This window comes from Tubulanus polymorphus, chromosome 4, assembly GCF_964204645.1.
Source record: "Tubulanus polymorphus chromosome 4, tnTubPoly1.2, whole genome shotgun sequence".
NCBI lineage: Eukaryota > Metazoa > Nemertea > Palaeonemertea > Tubulaniformes > Tubulanidae > Tubulanus > Tubulanus polymorphus.
In genome coordinates, this window is record NC_134028.1 from 26,943,814 (window position 1) to 26,961,562 (window position 17,749).

At 40.0% G+C, this 17,749-nt stretch overlaps 2 protein-coding genes across 3 annotated transcripts; one reads left to right on the forward strand and one right to left on the reverse strand.

Moving 5' to 3' along the window:
• Positions 1-38: 38 nt before the first annotated feature.
• Positions 39-5,984, forward strand: LOC141903698 (protein lev-9-like). Of its 2 annotated transcripts, XM_074791936.1 has the most exons (10): positions 39-192; positions 1,383-1,533; positions 1,982-2,116; positions 2,195-2,326; positions 2,743-2,943; positions 3,293-3,502; positions 3,591-3,764; positions 4,060-4,239; positions 5,254-5,422; positions 5,522-5,661. In XM_074791936.1, the coding sequence occupies exons 2-9, from the start codon at positions 1,461-1,463 to the stop codon at positions 5,418-5,420; spliced, it is 1,272 nt and encodes a 423-aa protein (XP_074648037.1). In that variant the 5' UTR covers positions 39-192; positions 1,383-1,460; the 3' UTR covers positions 5,421-5,422; positions 5,522-5,661. The 2 variants fall into 2 exon arrangements, with proteins under 2 accessions (XP_074648037.1, XP_074648036.1); XM_074791935.1 differs by lacking the exon at positions 5,254-5,422 and having other exon boundaries at positions 40-192; positions 5,522-5,984.
• Positions 5,985-6,189: 205 nt separating this feature from the next.
• On the reverse strand, positions 6,190-17,501 carry LOC141904528 (polyunsaturated fatty acid 5-lipoxygenase-like). Its single transcript, XM_074793121.1, has 13 exons — positions 17,394-17,501; positions 15,848-16,030; positions 13,994-14,244; positions 12,438-12,626; positions 11,688-12,021; positions 11,264-11,417; positions 10,869-10,951; positions 10,209-10,386; positions 9,479-9,960; positions 8,592-9,042; positions 7,835-8,141; positions 7,174-7,432; positions 6,190-7,098 (listed from the first exon to the last, which is right to left on the reverse strand). The coding sequence occupies exons 1-13, from the start codon at positions 17,499-17,501 to the stop codon at positions 6,919-6,921; spliced, it is 3,159 nt and encodes a 1,052-aa protein (XP_074649222.1). The 3' UTR covers positions 6,190-6,918.
• Positions 17,502-17,749: the final 248 nt, after the last annotated feature.

Genomic DNA, 17,749 nt, shown 5'->3' on the forward strand with positions numbered 1-17,749 from the left:
ATATATTCATTGAATTCTGTTTTATAGTTGTTATATTATATATGTTGTACGACACGAGTTTGATATATCAGTGTTTTTTGGGTGACGACGGTGTCTATGATCACACGCGCGAAATAGAATGTGGAATTTATACGCAGTAGTACATCAGAATAGCAGCGATAAACAATACAAAAACATTTAATCTATATAAAGGTATGGAATAATTAAGTTATTTTTTAGAATATCGTATCGTTTTCAGTAAACAAAAACAAATAAAGAATAGATTCGTACTGTGTCAGTGTGTGGAGGTTACTTTAGGAAACCACATCTCGGGTAGATGTTGCGCAATATCATATTATATTGATGATGATGATGAGATTCGTGTCTGGAATATAGCAATTTATATCATATCATATCATATCATATCATATCATATAATATCATATCATATCATGTCATATCATATCATAATTTAACATCAAATAGGGCTATAGGCCTATATACAAACTGATAGCCTCTTGGTTTTGATATTTAATGTTCCTCTCGTGAAGTAGGTACTCGATTTACACTGCGATCTCATAAATTGTACTTCCTTAGGTTCCTGCCAAGAAAGGTCCTATTTTTGTCTCCTGTACGTGGTTTTTTAAAAATGATTTTATAAAATCAGTTTTTCTCTTATTGCAAGAAAAACATCAAAGATGTCTTTATCCGTTTTTGTGGTGTGGATTTATGATTCAAGTTCACATTTACCCAACAAATTTCAGCTACTAAAATTTCGGGATATTTTAGGTCGAACTACATTTCTTTTCATCCATAGTTTGCTTATTGTAATTGTTTTTTCGGTAACAAAACCGATAGAAAACTTGAGTGTATCGGCTTTAGTTAGAAACTCACGAGCTTCCTTACCTAGACTTTATTGACTAGAAAACGATTTCGAAATAAGCAAAAATGTTTAGAAAATATTTTATAGTTTTTATATATATATTTTATGGTAGAATATATTGACGCTCCTGTCTTAAGAACGTATTATATAACTGAATATAAATCTAGAAATTGTCGCCAACAGAAAAACCTTCCTCGCGATTCAACATGATTTATGTCAAATTTCAAAGAAGTGCTTGGGAATTCTTTTGCTATTGTGCTTTGTGCCGTTATATAGCCTTTTGACTAGTTTCATATTGAGATTACGCTTTAAAAACCAATTTGAAAAACATTAAATTCAAGACGCGCTTATGATTTTTATATTCATTTCAAATAAAACTCGACGAACGCGTGTGTATGACGTCACACACACGCGTTGCCACGTCACACACACGCGTTTTCAAACTGACCACGTTTTTATCCTATATGAACATATAACCAAATGACGTCAGACTGTATTTGAATATGCGTATGTATTTTAGGTAGATTGAGAACGGTTAGAATACATCATCAGAATACTGCGACAGATTCGGCAGACATTGTTTGAGTCGAGACCGAGAATGCATTTATTTTCAATCTGCGCAATAATTACTGTTATATCATCTAGTCACTGGATCACACTAACTACGACGAGTAAGTTACCGATATTTAGTCATGAGTTGCTGTTATGTGTTTGATCTTGACAACTCTGAGCCTGGTTTCCCATTTTGTGAGTTTGATGTAGCTCACAGCTCCACGGAAGTTTGTATAACTCGTTGTAACTTTGATAAAACGCTGGGTTGCATTCAACTTTGAGAGTTTAATATAACTGTTTGGCTAATTCCACAGTTTAGGGCTATGAGTCGACGGGTTGAAGGGTTAAAACATTGATTAACTTAATTAAGACTTTATTTCCAACTTATTAACTAGGACCTGTTAAACTATTGGCTCCGATTAACAGTTGGTAAACTTAGAAGTCAAATTCTGACTCAGAAAACAGTGAAACTAGGTCCTAGTTATCAGCTAACACTGTTGTAAGCGTCACCAGCCCCGGATCTAATTGTGTGAGTAAATTTCACTGTTGTTTTGTTATGGATTTTAGCAAATACCTGCGTGGATAATGTAGCTCAGAAGTCTGATTGTCCAGAGTCGGCTGCCAGAGGTGACTGCGACACAGATACGACGCACGTACCTACTAATTGTCCACTATCCTGCGCTGAATCGTGCCGATGTCCGAGTAAGTTCTAAATCGGACATTTATAGATGCTTCATCAATAAAAGGTTTCTCTTATGACTTTCAATGAAATCCGTTTAGGTAACGTAGTCGGAGGTCAAGCTCAAGATAATAATGACTGTAATTGTGCGCATTACATACACGATGGCAAACTAGAGAATGGAGAAAGCTGGATCAATAGTTATTGTCCATCATCAGTATATCGCAGGCTAAGTACGTAGGTCGGTTTTATATTAGCTGTTGTCACATACAACGATTCGCGTATGTTCTACTTTCTCTCTACTATTCGACAGTATTTCCCTGTCACAATCGACCTATGCTGTCTTGAAACTGACCTTTACTCGCCGTACAGCGTCCCTGACAATCGTAACCGATGTACACCTGCTTTTCTAGATTAAAATCATGACTTACATCTGAACCCATTCTAGGTTCACCTGTAATCATGATAGGGGTTGCAAAATAGGCCTACAGTCTGATGACTGAAATGCTAAAAGATATTATAACATGACAAATTCTGGTTTGCTTAAACAAGAACATTCAATTTTTCGATATACTTAATTTTCTATGTCCTATTTCTAAAAATACTCGAGAACGCAGCCGTGGTATGACGTAGATATCATATTTTGTAGATATGCCATGCCCTGATCCACCGGCAATACCGTTGACTAATTACACCACGACTTTCGGCAATAAATGGTTATCTGAAGTTATCTATAAATGTCAACCAATAGCAGAAACAAACCTTACCGCAAACGATAACGGCAGACGTATTTGTTTGCGCAATCAGACCTGGCTATTGCAGAAAGACCACGGAGAAATCAATTGTTACCGTAAGCATTCATTTGTTTGTTTGTTTGTTTGTTTGTTTGTTTGTTTGTTTGTTTGTTTGTTTGTTTGTTTGTTTGTTTGTTTGTTTGTTTGTTTGTTTGTTTGTTTGTTTGTTTGTTTGTTTGTTTGTTTGTTTGTTTGTTTGTTTGTTTGTTTGTTTGTTTGTTTGTATTGTTCTGTGTCGTTTCCCAATTTTTAAGACCTATTGGATTGTTCATCTAAACTTGGCGATTGGCTTAATTAACTACCGGGTATTTGATGATCATCTTTCTATATTCAACATATCATACATGTCTGTATTGCACCTCGACACTGACGAGGACTGCGGCTAATGCGCGTCATCATTTTTAGTTAAAACCTGCACAGACGCTCCGGATACCATCGACAATGCCACGTGGTCTGTGAGCGTACCAATCAACGAACGTGGTTACGAACACGGGACCGTCTTAACCTACACGTGCTTACCCGGATACGAAGTCATATCCGGTGACGTCACTAGAACGTGTGAAGCTAACGCGACGACTGTGATGTGGACTGATTGGACGCCACCTGTATGCGTGAGTACGTACTAAATAGAAAGATAAGATTATAGTATTAATCGATGAATTGTAGTCGGGAATTAGGATGATATTTTTGTACGGCGATTTAGAAAAGGATTGCGGTGCAGCCTCGAGTATAGCTCACGGTACAGTCGACTTCGATATGACCACCTACGATGAAATAGCCACATATACCTGCGACGAAGGCTACATTTTCGAAAATGAAAACGACACAAAAAGATGCGACGAAAATGGAAAATGGATCCCGGATTTAGTTTGTCTCGGTAATTATTCACACCGGATACTGTTAAATGATTATCTTATGGCCGCGGAATGTACAAGAAATTCTAAAGAAAATAATTGATTTTTGTCACATGATGTTCAGATCATATAACCATCATAATGATCATTAAAATGATAGATTTGTTTGTGTTCGATTATAATTTATTTCTAAATTCAATATACAATTCATCTTTTCGATACATCGTCGATATGTAATGATCGTCCAAGCTAAAAACTGTATTTACATACGAGCTATCAGTTTACATATCAATAGAATTATGATTTATGTCGTATCAGGTGTCGATTGTGGGGAACCGCTGTCGTTAGAGTTTGCGACGTTTACCTCGCTATCGACCAGATACCCAGCCGTGGCCACCTATACATGTCAAAGTGGTTACAAGTTGAAGAACAGCGCCAACGATAAATTATCCTGCGCCGAAAATGGCACGTGGGAAGGAGAGAAACCGGTTTGTGAAGGTGAGAGAATTAATCATTCAACGTTTTGAAAGGCGCCGGTATGTGTTACGACTAAGTAGCGATATTAAAATAACGATCACTCACCGGGTGTCGAACCCTATATTTGTGTCATATACATTCGTGATTAAGTCGTTCGTATATGCGTAACACGATACTAGATATAGGTTTTAAAAACGGGTTGAAAAAAGAACAAAATCAAAGATGCAAAATGACCAATTTCATAGACATTTCACGGATAGTAGAAACAACAGCCGCTGTTTCACACTTTAATCGTAGCATCCATTATTGTATCATCTTTTCGTGATTTTATGCGACAAGCCCTTGAATCCCCCTATACAGCATATCAGCTCTCTACCGACCGCTTCTATCAGACTCTCTACCGACCGCTTCTATCAGACTCTCAACCGACCGCTTCTATCAGACTCTCAACCGGCCGCTTCTATCAGACTCTCAACCGACCGCTTCTATCAGACTCTCTACCGACCGCTTCTATCAGACTCTCAACCGACCGCTTCTATCAGACTCTCAACCGACCGCTTCTATCAGACTCTCAACCGGCCGCTCTTATCAGACTCTCAACCGGCCGCTTCTATCAGACTCTCAACCGACCGCTTCTATCAGACTCTCAACCGACCGCTTCTATCAGACTCTCAACCGACCGCTTCTATCAGACTCTCAACCGGTCGCTTCTATCAGACTCTCAACCGGTCGCTTCTATCAGACTCTCAACCGACCGATTCTATCAGACTCTCTACCGACCGCTTCTATCAGACTCTCTACCGACCGCTTCTATCAGACTCTCAACCGACCGCTTCTATCAGACTCTCAACCGGCCGCTTCTATCAGACTCTCAACCGACCGCTTCTGGTTACGCTATTTCGGAATAGTTTAAAATGTATTCTGATCGTGACGAATGCGGTGGAACAGTATTAAAAAATCGGTAAAGACGATCCATAACCTGCCTCCAGTATATGAATGAAAGTGATGCACTGTGGTTATGTATTATTTTTTCAGCGAAACCCACTTCCGAAAAAAGTCGACCGGTATTGATTTATATCGGTGTCGGTGTCGCGGTCGGTGTAGTTTTGATCATTATAATAACAGGGGTAACAATACACTGTCGTATAAAGCAGCGCGCGAAGAATCGAATAGCAAAAATACAAGTGGCACCATCCGCCTGAATGTACGTGTGGTCTGAGGCCCCGAGCAGCCTGCGATTGGTGGAGTGAACTATCCGATCTGAACAACCGAAATAATAGATATGTATATATTTATTTTTCAGCGATCCAACCAGTGACGGAAGACAGTAATAACCAAGCTATTTATATCGGGGTTGGGGTCGGAGTTGGTGTGGTGGTGATCACAGCAGCCTCTGTCGGCGCGTATTTCGGCATCAAGCATCTGAAAATGATAACTAAAATCCAAAAAATAAACATCGCGCCGGTGGCTTAGAATGGAAGAATAAATACCGTAGAACCGACTTCATTCAGATCCATCGAGCGATGCGGAATTCACTGATTAACGGGAAAAAATTATCTTACATACATTACGGCTTGATGGACAGTTGCAATGAACAATGAGTTTGTCGGCAGATGTAAAAATAAGGGGTCCGGGGTCTTTACGTGGGCGCCGCGTCCCGTTGTTCTTTTGCGATACCCCGGACCCACGCCTGAGATCAAAATCCGGATTGAACTGATCTGAATCGAGCGGTGAAATTTGATCATACCTTAAAGTGATGCACTGTTTATGTATTATTTTTTCAGCGAAACCCACTTCCGAAAAAAGTCGACCGGTATTGATTTGCGTGTCTGTACAGATGATTAACTGTTATGAATACTCGCTGTGTTATACTGACTGTAAATAAACTCTAATGCTGTTTTTGATTGTATAAATAAAATATATTATATTTTTTACACAACAACAAATTGATGACGTAGTAATATTTTAAATGCCCGACACAAAAGTATTAAATAAGGTAAACGTTTTGTTTATACGCTTGAATAGAAAGATGTGAATCATTTGAATAAATGTTTTTTACAAAGTTTAGTCTAAAAACAGTTCAACCGTAAGAAAAACTGTAGTAGCGGGGATTAATTCTACATCGTTTCATTTTACGCCTAGTGACATTTTTAATCGACGACAGTTTTGTAATGAGTAAGTCAACCTCGCTCGACAGCGTGTGTGAATACAGTTACCAGTCTCTTCAATTCATCACTTTTTAATCAACCTCTTCGAACCTGATGGCATCGAGACTACCTTGACCCGGAAACCTACCTGATTGGTCGAGTGCGCAGCTTAGAGATGATGTCATTATGAACCAATCAGAAAAGCCTTTTTATTTCAGCCTGGATTTTCCCATTTGTAATTTATCCGTGAAATCTGCTACAGCGATTATGGTTCCTTGCGCAGGTAGCCCCTGCGCACTCGGTATAATAATGGAAGGGTTTTGTGCCGTGTCTAAGTCTAGCGATGCTGCGATCAGGTTCGAACCCCTGCCGTAGGAGAATACCATTTCAATGGGGGGGGGGGGGGGGTATGTCTGAGGAGCGGTTCATTTCACAAAGTATCGACGATCAGTTTTTGTAAGGATGGCGACTAGGGGGTTGTCGAGTATAGAACAGCAGATTGAATGTGTTGAATAGTTCGGATGAAAACACTGAATCCTCCTCAGTGTTATCATTAAATAGCGATACTACTTGGAACCCGCTCTGGTAGTAAATAAACGTACGGCACTTCTCTAGTTTTATTCCGTTCGTGTATCGTGGCGCTTATTTGTTTTACGGCTTTACTGAATTTCTTCATCAAATCCCTCGGTTCCAGATCGGTGAAATAATCATTCGGATATTCACCCAGAAATATCTGAAATAAAAAACGAATTTGAGTTATTTCTCGACTTGAGAACAAGCTCTTTAGATAGATGATGAGACAAATTACCTCTTCCGAACTGTATTGCGATAGCGGATAAACAGCGGCTAATGCATTAGCACTGAGCAGCCAATTAGGTAGTGATTCTATAATTAGATCCATATTGACCACGCCTTTCTCTGTTGGTGGAGGTCGCAGCATGGTCAGTGGATAGTTGGGTACGAATGCCATATAGTCCATTTGATTGAAGTTGACGGCTGCGTGTTGACACGATGCTGAGAATATCAACATTGTTATCCACTCGTCTAGTAACCTCTTCGTTTCAAATCTTTCAGAAAACAAATCATTATTAAATCATAAAGCTACAAATTCATTTCATTACTCAAAAGTTCCCAATAAAGTAATTTAAGATGCGTCAGTCTATTTATTAATCGTTACTGAAAATACTTGACTGACAGTTGAGAATTCTTTAAATTCCAATCTAACAACTCAAGACATGTCGGAACTCTTCAGCTTTATCCAATCTAACAACTTACTTAGAGGCGTTTACCAATTTTGGTTCTATATAGCCAAACAAAAAACCTAATGCCAGTGCACGATCATATTTCTATAGCGAAACTTTTAACTTAAGACCTGTCAGTCTTAGCTGATTTTGGTTCTAGAGGCAATGTAACTACCATAACCTGTCATTTAAGACCATTTCTGGACATTCTGTTGTTAGAATACAAACCGTTCTGGGATTCCATGGTCCTCATGGCCTTCGTATTGACGGAATCCATTTTCGCGAAGGTCAGCCAGCCAGGCCTGTATCTCTTCATCGGCGACTACATCATTATCTGATTTATAAAACAATGACGTCATCTCGACGACGAATGCGTGAATGGCGTCCCAGATCAGGTAGCCATCTTCCCGGAAGTGGTAAAACGGAAGTTTCTCGGGGTCGTCGACTCCGCGATTTTTCATATCTTGTTTGAGGAAAAGTTCGCTGATGTTAAATCGTGAATACAGTTTTGATATATACTGAATGTGGCCACCTCCTATAATCAATAAATACATCTTTAATTCAATGATATGAATAAACTGAGTTTTACACAAGAATCTAATCCGAAAGTTCACCAAACAAAAACCATAACGCCAACATCTATTATCAATGAATTTCATACTTTTCGAATTATCACTACTTCTGCGGGACGTTTTACTTCCATCTAAATCACTAGTTATCTCGGACTAGAGTGTTTGATTAATTAATGCGCGATTTATAGTTCCTTGTTGCCAGTTTAAAGATGTGTTAATGGACAATACTCAAATAACAAAAAAAAATATTCTTATTTTTTCCTGATCCCTTCTGTTTTGACACGCCTTTTACCAAAAGATGCTTTTGGAAAATTTTATTCCACCCCTTCGCTCTTCTATTTTTTCTTAGAAATATCCATGCTCTAAGTAACAACAACAAAAGGCCTCAAAGAGATATTTCTAAGAGAACTCACCGCCGATCGCCATTGTATTATCGACGACCTTCCCTTCACCTGTAAGCGCAACTCGACCAATCGTATTGATAGCGATCGTGTGACGCATGTGTGGAATCAACATCTTGAATACTGGATGCGCAGACGGTAACTGTCTCATAGTCGCTACTGCTATAGCTTCTATTATGAAATGAGTCCTGGATAAATGATAGTACATCTGATGTATCTGACTATCGGCGCATTTCACGTGTATCTTAGCCAGAGTCCAGTCATCCTGGGAATCAGAGGGAAGGAATACGGGGTTGTTCGGTCCTGGTGTTTGCTGTAGTTGTATCGCTATCGGTACTAAGTGTCCTGATTTCCTCACGTACAGTAACGCGATAGGTTCGGCCACGTATCGAGTCTCACCGGACACGTTATAACGCGGAATACCGGTCAGATCACTGTAGTCCAGAATATACACGTGACCATCCTGAAATTACATTCATCGTATTTACATATCATCCACGAGATTGGCGTAAACAGATTGCTCATAGCCATTATCTATTTGGCTAAGAAATTGACAGCTTGTTTGTCTTTTCTGCTAAGCTCAAAAATCGACCTGGCCAGCCACCTATTTACCCTGTATTTTATTTAAAATCATGATCAAGCTAACAATAACAAACCTGCCAGTAATAGAAATGAACTGATTTCAAATCTTAAGTGAACCGCCGATTATGAGAAAGAAAGAAAGGTATCATTTTTCCATGTATGAGGCGGCCCATATTGGATCAAGCGAAGTTTTGATCAGATTTCTGAACAAATATTTTTAGATAGTCAAAAATGGACGCTTTAACATGAAACAGGTGACGAATCAAAAATGTCAAATATCAAAATTTCGTCGATGACACAAAAAAAGTCATTCTCACCTTGATTTCTTCATCAAGAGATTTACCTCGATCCAGAAATGGTTTCAGCATACCATCATCTACAGCGAGTTTATTCGGTAGTTCCGTGCATCGTCGCAGGTGATGCGGGTTCGTTCCGGTCAGAAAATGGCGTCCATATTCCGCGTCATCCCAGAAATGATCGTAGAAATAATCGTAGACGCCTTCCGATTTTTGACAGATGTTCGCGAAATCTCGATAGTCTTTCAGCGACGTGAATCCGTGCGACATCAACGCGCCGACCGTCCTGTATCTTAATCTTGCTTGTCCAAATAGTAGAAAGAAATCTCGTGATTTCTCGTCGTTGAATTGTACATCTCGCGGGAGTTCGTTGTGTTTGTCGTGGTCGATAGATGACGACAGCCCGGGTAGATGGCGCCACGGGAACTGTTCACGGCGCCATTGAACTTCAAGTTTTCGGAAATTTCGTAAATGCGCGTCTTTTTCCTGGTAGCACAGTGACGCTATTGAAAATTACAAGTTAAGAATCGTTATATTCTATACACGTGCTGGTAGCCGAAGTCTTCGTAACTGTCACGTAACCACATCATAGCCACCCAGCTGGCTATATGCCCACATCATAGCCATATTCAGATAGCTATGTCCACTTCATAGCCACTCAGCTGGCTATGTCCACATTATAGCCATACTCAGATAGCTACGGCAAGATCATAGCCATCTAAACATACCAGATATCGAAACTATGACTTACCGTCTCCTTTCTGAAATATGGCGTTTGTTCTGAGCCAACTGTAACAGGGGAATTCAACTGACTTCTTACGGCTACAGTCGAACACTATGACGTAATCGATAGCGTGGTCATCTTGACCACGTCCTCGTAAACTGACCTCTATAGCCCTGACTTGACCAACGTCTCGTTCATTCGACACCTTCAAGAATTAAGATTACTATTATATTTGGCGAACCTACGAAACACACATTTATTTTCGAGCATCCATAACTTTTTATTTCTGGTCCAGGCCATCCTCCGCGTTTCGTTCGATATATTATATTCCTTACTCATACCAGGTCTACTGACTGGTTCTATCTATATCCACACCTCGTGGTCTCCTATCAGTTGCATCCCATTCCTTACATCTTTTGAGCCACAGGGAAAAATAGGTATAACTTGGGATATGAACAATCCACGCAATATCATTGAACCGATCAATTTATATTGAAATACACTATACCGCCACGCGCGTGGCTGTTTCAGAAAAAATGAAACTGAATATCTATTTGTCGATGTCGTATGGTCGTATCGTCAGGACAGCGTCACGAAAAATCAATTTATTGCGACGAGAAAAAACCGCGGATGGTGTTTAGATCGCGTGAGAATTTCTAAACTAACAACATCTCAAGTGATATTTACCTTATAAGCATCGACTCGTCCTTTCTTGAAGTCATCGTGGAACGTATGGTCCAGTTTTATAGACTTAGTAACAGCCTGCGTACCTAAACAGAAGAACAAGAAAACTAACTTGACAGAAGAGAAATAACGCGAGATCATTGTTAAATGGTATACTTGTATCTTGCATCTGCAGATGATAACTAATGACTGATACCAATCACATTGGACAATGATTAAGGATTTTAGAGCCCATTCCATGATACTCGAGGCTTTGAATTGATCCATTCACATTTCAAAAGGACTTCTTTTAAGGACTTCAAGAACTTCTATGAACCCAATTATTGTAATGTTTTAACGGCGTCAAAACAATAGCGTCTAGAAATATAACATGTTTTATTGATAAAAGTAGATGGTACCGTTGAGCGATATAAAGAAATCCCTATCGGTCCCCGCTGAACCCATATCAGCCGTTTTAACCAGTAAGATATAATCGGAAATATCGAAATTTCCGTCATCCGTTAAACAGATTCTGGACGTGGCTTGTCGTGATCTCTGGACAGCTGGATAGATCTAGTTTAGAAACAAAAAACAATATACGATAAACGACATTCAATATACGACACGCAATACGTGATAATAACAACACATTTTTCAAGGTCGGTTAAAAGTTTGACTCAAGACGTAAAAGTAGTTCATTTCCAATGGCCTCAAATTTTTAGCTGAGAACAATTTCGTGCTTTTACTCTGAAACATGCGATAGTTTTGATTCAGTTTCTGTAAAGGAAAAGCTTCATAAAAAGTAAATCGTTGAATATGATCGAAAATTAATGGTTGACTTACCTTTTCTCGAGCATAAGAAACTGACGTGAACGAAAATACAGAAGCTGGTTTATGATAAGTGAGGATTGGCGGCCGGTTAGCCAGATCAAACGTCATCGGTTCGCTAATATCGAGCGGGAGAGGGGTAGTCAGTACGACATCCGCTAGGGGACGCCACGGATGGAATTCGGAATTCCATTCTAAACCGACGTTGAAGTAATCATCCGCGTGACCTTCACGGATCTGAATTTGAAGGTCGAGGTCGATCGACCCGTCTGTTTCAAAGCGTTTGATGAGTTCGTTATTGAGGTAGCTTTCATCGCGGTTCTTGTGTTCATCGCGAACTTTACGATTCCTTCGAATTGAGATGAAAATATAGATATATGAGTCGTCATGATGCTATTGTATAACTGTCATGGGAAAGCCCAGCAAGATGTACCAAATCATAGGGGCGATAAATCTTACAAAAATTACTTTGTATCCCCGACAAGATAATATCTAGGGGGGGGGGGGCAATGCTTGAAAGGTAGGGTGAGGATAGGCGGACCTGTCCCCCTCCCTCAGCAGGGATTCGATTCAGATACCATTGCTAGGCTCAGCCACGGCACGAAACCCGACCCGACTAACCCGAACCGGTTTTATGCTACAACAATTTGTGGATTCGTTGAAAATACTTTCTTCGAATTTTAAAGCTGAGCTTTGTTTGTTTAAAAGGTTAATACAACATGGACACCGTATTGAGGCCGGTTCACATCCACTACACATACATACCACGGTTCTCGTTGATCTTGCTCATCAGTGAGACCCGATTCAACATCGAGATCTTTCGGCACGAATCGGAATCTGACCGTTCTTGTCATTCCATCATTAGCCTGGTAAGAGTAGGTTGTGTGACAGTGGTAGATCATCTTAGCGAATGAATCAGGAGCTCGTCTGTGACTGTCTACTATAGATCTATACCTTAAACACACAACATCTATTCATATCAATATCTCTGACTGATATTGAGTATATCAACGCATTCTTCACAGATACGATTAACATTTTAAAGTCCATTTTCATCACAGTAATGAAATAATTCATGTACGCGAGTAGTAGAAATACTGAACAGTTATTTGTGGATGCGAGAAAAGAAAAAGAGAACTGTAGATGACGCATTCTCGAGAAAAACAAAACTGAACTATTTAATAATCAGGCCACTCGAATGTGATTTAAAGAAGAGAGGTTACATTAGTGGAGTCTCCATTAAAATGTTTGTTTTGCGTCACACTGCCGAGTCTTTGTTTAAATGTGAACAAATCTAAAATAAAATCCTCTTTTTTCGCAAAAGATAGCTGGAACCCTAGCTCTGGCTCGGTCGAAAGCCGAGCTCACTCACAACCCTAACCCTAGGTGGCTCGTTTCCCTAACCCTAACCCTAGGTCACTCGTAACCCTAACCCTAGCAGGATTCGAACCCGCGAACTCCAGTATGCCAGCCGAGCATGCTAACCACTAGGCCACTGAGCTGTAGTGATTTGACCGGTTTGTAAATATGTCCAGTCCTTGTTGTGACCAGTCAAGTGTGGTCGACACTAAAGGTACCCCTCGTATAAAATAAACAATAAACGATGCATATGTAGTGATCGTCGCGTGTGAATAAACCGCGGAAGAGACGATTCCCATCTCAAAATCTAGACGAAAAGTATCGATGAGTTTTCCACTGATCTATGGCAGGGTTCGAACTTGATCGCATTGATTCGACTGGCTTGAATCTGTATATCAGTAACAGGATTGAGCGTCGAGTCGTTTAATCTAACATCGTATAAAGCCTATGAAACTAACGCGAACCTAGTTAACAATTCGCTTTTTCAAATGACCATTATATTATCGATATTTGTATTCTTTTCAAAACACGATTTATGATTAAACGATTTAAGATTAATGAGATGCTATCCATATACGTTTCAGTATAAACACGGGTATGGATTATATCGTTAATTACGTATGCGCACCAGACAGACAGACAGACAGTGGTTTTATCTATTTTAGGTTCATGTGGCAAGCTGTCACCGTATATAATCAAGAGTAGATGGCGAACTATTTACGAGTCGAAATATAGAAATAAATATCTACATATAACAAATCTCTTTTTATTGTATAATCGATGAATTTTCTAACCGAGTTTGAACTGAAGTCGTTTACTGTGCGACTGACATTTTTGTTCACAATATTAACAAGTTACAGTTCTCTCTCCGTGGAATCTTATGAATCGGTCGTGTTCAGGTCATAATACGGAAATAGTCATATATTTTCAGTAGCAACGCATTAGAAATGTATGATTTTTACCTGAATGGATATGCAAGGCAATAGTTCTTCATTTCTTCTTCATTTTCGACCGGAAATGCATCGGCAAAATCACCGAACTCGCGCAGACAGATGAGTGAGTTAGTGGAACCAGTAGAACAGATCAGATCAAAAGAGCTGACGTCATCACTGACACCATCAGTGAACCTGATCGTAAATCCGCGCGAGCATTTAACAGCATCGTGTTCAGGACTATCCGACGAGAAACGACCTCTTAATTGAAATATCTTACCCTATAAACATCAAACAATACAATATTCATTTACATTCATTATTCATCTTGATAAAAATGTCTAAAGGTTTCCTTTTACTGATCGAGATGGCGGGAACCCGGGGGTTACTGATCGAGATGGCGGGAACCCGGGGGTTACTGATCGAGATGGCGGGAACCCGGGGGTTACTGATCGAGATGGCGGGAACCCGGGGGTTACTGATCGAGATGGCGGGAACCCGGGGGTTACTGATCGAGATGGCGGGAACCCGGGGGTTACTGATCGAGATGGCGGGAACCCGGGGGTTACTGATCGAGATGGCGGGAACCCGGGGGTTACTGATCGAGATGGCGGGAACCCGGGGGTTACTGATCGAGATGGCGGGAACCCGGGGGTTACTGATCGAGATGGCGGGAACCCGGGGGGTTACTGATCGAGATGGCGGGAACCCGGGGGTTACTGATCGAGATGGCGGGAACCCGGGGGTTACTGATCGAGATGGCGGGAACCCGGGGGTTACTGATCGAGATGGCGGGAACCCGGGGGTTACTGATCGAGATGGCGGGAACCCGGGGGTTACTGATCGAGATGGCGGGAACCCCAGGGGTTACTGATCGAGATGGCGGGAACCCGGGGGTTACTGATCGAGATGGCGGGAACCCGGGGGTTACTGATCGAGATGGCGGGAACCGGGGGGTTACTGATCGAGATGGCGGGAACCCGGGGGTTACTGATCGAGATGGCGGGAACCCGGGGGTTACTGATCGAGATGGCGGGAACCCGGGGGTTACTGATCGAGATGGCGGGAACCCGGGGGTTACTGATCGAGATGGCGGGAACCCGGGGGTTACTGATAGAGATGGTGATTTGAATGAAACAGATAAATTCGCGTATTCGGAATATGAAAGCCGGTGATTGTTAATATAACATTATACTATTTCCTTTATTGATAGATATCGATATTGTTTTGTAAAGACGGCGGTGACACGTGTTTATAAGCCGCAACACGACCTCGATCAATTCTTGTCACTTTACATTTCTACAAGTGACAAGAAAAAAACGTATTTCTATAGTTTGATTTATTAAATCAATCACAATCAGAATTCAGAGAAATCTACACAAACATGACGTGAAAAATACGACACAAAATCACATTAAAATATTGAAATGGAATGGAATTTTTGCTAAAGTAGTTAATGCATTTCTGTCTAAACCCGATGCACTCGGCAAAACGGTTGTTTCATCAAAACACAAAACACGTTTTTTCATAAAACGTTTTGAGTAAAAGTTTTACTCGCAAACGATGAAAACGTTCAGCGCACGAGGCATAAAAACGATCTTTCTTTACCGTGTGCGTAAGGGCTAAACCACTGTCCTGTAGTGATGTCAGAATTGATTGACGAGTTATAGGAAGCTACAAGTTTATTGCATACATTTACTCCGCTAAAATTGTGTTTAAAAGTGATGCTAGAATACTATTATGATATACATGTATTTTATATTTCCGTGCCTTGTTAGCTGTCACCCTGATTTGACTGAAGTCCAATGCATCAACTCCATAAACATAGGACTAGTTTTCTAAGCCTTAGCTCGAATATATAAATGAGCGCTCATCGAAACCTACCTCCGTGAAAAAATCGTCTTCAGGAAGTTCTGGATGTTTTCGAATCGTCACGAATCCAGAAACGCCGATTCCTGATCGATGAACGGGTCGCCGACCCGAGGCAGCTATTGCCGAAAATGCGACCTTCCATTTATAGGATTCGAACCATAAATTCAAACCACTTCCGAAACCGGGTTTTTGAAACTGAAATATTATCATAAATCAACGATAAAGGATCAAATTTGGACGCGAAGAAAAAATCGATGCACTTCAGTTTTGATGGGTAAAACGTGAAAGATGAATATCGTATATTTGAGAGTTCCCTGTTTCTGAAGCATCCTACTTTACGTGCTTCGCTATTGTTTGCGTAAAACTAATTTCTACTCGACTAAACGCACAGAAAATATGTGACAACTATTTTTTAGATTGCGAAAAATATTCTAAAAAAAAAATCGATTTGTTCGCCGTTAAAAAGTACCATGTGTTACAATGATAAACAATAGTCGTCAGTTTGGGTTCGGTTTTTTTTAATATAGTATTTAATTAAGTGAAATGTATACGGAAATCATCATTAAAAACGAGCGAACTGTAGCTTTTTGTGAATTTCAACCGGTAGCTCGACTTAAGGACAATACTGAGGCGTTTCATGCAGAAGAAAGGTTTCCTCCTTGGAGCTCCAGTTAAAATAATGATTATTATCATACTATAATCATTATTTATTATTATTACAGTTGTATCAAATAATCATGAATACACGATAGGAAGAACACAGCATAGACTCGGCCTATAGCAGTCCGTGTGTATTCGGTAAACCGTTGAAGGCGGTCGAATAATAAAAAAAGATTTTCTTCTGAAAAGCAAAGCATTTTATAATGTGTAAACAATCTGATTCTGCAGGTCTGGACGCTGCCGCTATAAGTAGAGTGTCAACTGTATCAAAATGTTCTGATTCAATCGATTTCGAATAAACTCCTTAAAAAGCTCTTCGGTATGTACGTAAGTTTGCAAGCATTTGGCTGAACAAACAACCTGTCGTTATTTCTATCATAAAGTCTAAACAAAACCCTATATACTATGTATATATATATGCACGTAACAGTAGGTTTTTGTTCAATCCTGGAAAGAGATGCGAAAAAATCGATCGAATTATTTTGGTAGATTTAATCCGATCAAAATGACCTTTTGAATAATTGCGTTTTCGCTATTGCGGATACTCGGGTCATGAACTTTATCATTATGACTAATGGAAGTCGTTCTGTCAAATGAATCCCAGTTGATTCAAAATAAACGAGTTGATTGTTAATTGTAACTCATATATTGGGAAGTGTACCCGAGTGTATCCCCGAACAACAAGACTCTCTCCAAAATAAATCAAAGCTAGGGAAAACATGGAAACACGGAATGAAACATATTTGACTTGGAAACAAATCCCAAAACCATTTTTTCTAATAAACGCCCACGATACGGAGAAATTCTCGGAAACATGTTTCTGTTTCTTCCTGTTTCCCTACGTCATGTGTGTTTGACATGTTTCCGTGTTTCGTGTGCGTTTGACATAAACTCGTACCTTAAACTGTGTTTCAGATTTCAGTTTGAAATCCTCGTCGCCATTGATTTCTCTATAAAACTCGTCAGCTCTGTTGATCCACGACGAATCGCTGCCATTCGATGACATTGCGTGTTATTGATATAGCAGTATCCAGTAATTCGTCGGCAACTGTTGAACTCTGTAGCGTGTGTGGTGCGTAGATGGTTTAACTTGATTCTACAGCGCGGGAACCAAGGTTTTCCTCGTCACAGCTGCGTCGATATCTGTTCGCAGAAAATGTTATATTCCTAACATTATTTGCATTTTCCATACATCTTTATTGCATAGTTTTCAATGGCGTAATTAAACGGTAATCATGTATATGTAAACATGTT

Coding starts and splice junctions, on each gene's coding strand:
- LOC141903698 (XM_074791935.1), top strand. CDS start 1,461: ATGCATTTATTTTCAATCTGCGCAATAATTACTGTTATATCATCTAGT. Junction 1,534..1,981: donor GATCACACTAACTACGACGA/GTAAGTTACCGA, acceptor TATGGATTTTAG/CAAATACCTGCGTGGATAAT. Junction 2,327..2,742: donor ATCAGTATATCGCAGGCTAA/GTACGTAGGTCG, acceptor CATATTTTGTAG/ATATGCCATGCCCTGATCCA.
- LOC141904528 (XM_074793121.1), bottom strand. CDS start 17,501: ATGTCATCGAATGGCAGCGATTCGTCGTGGATCAACAGAGCTGACGAG. Junction 9,961..10,208: donor CATATTTCAGAAAGGAGACG/GTAAGTCATAGT, acceptor AATTTTCAATAG/CGTCACTGTGCTACCAGGAA. Junction 8,142..8,591: donor TAATACAATGGCGATCGGCG/GTGAGTTCTCTT, acceptor TATTGATTATAG/GAGGTGGCCACATTCAGTAT.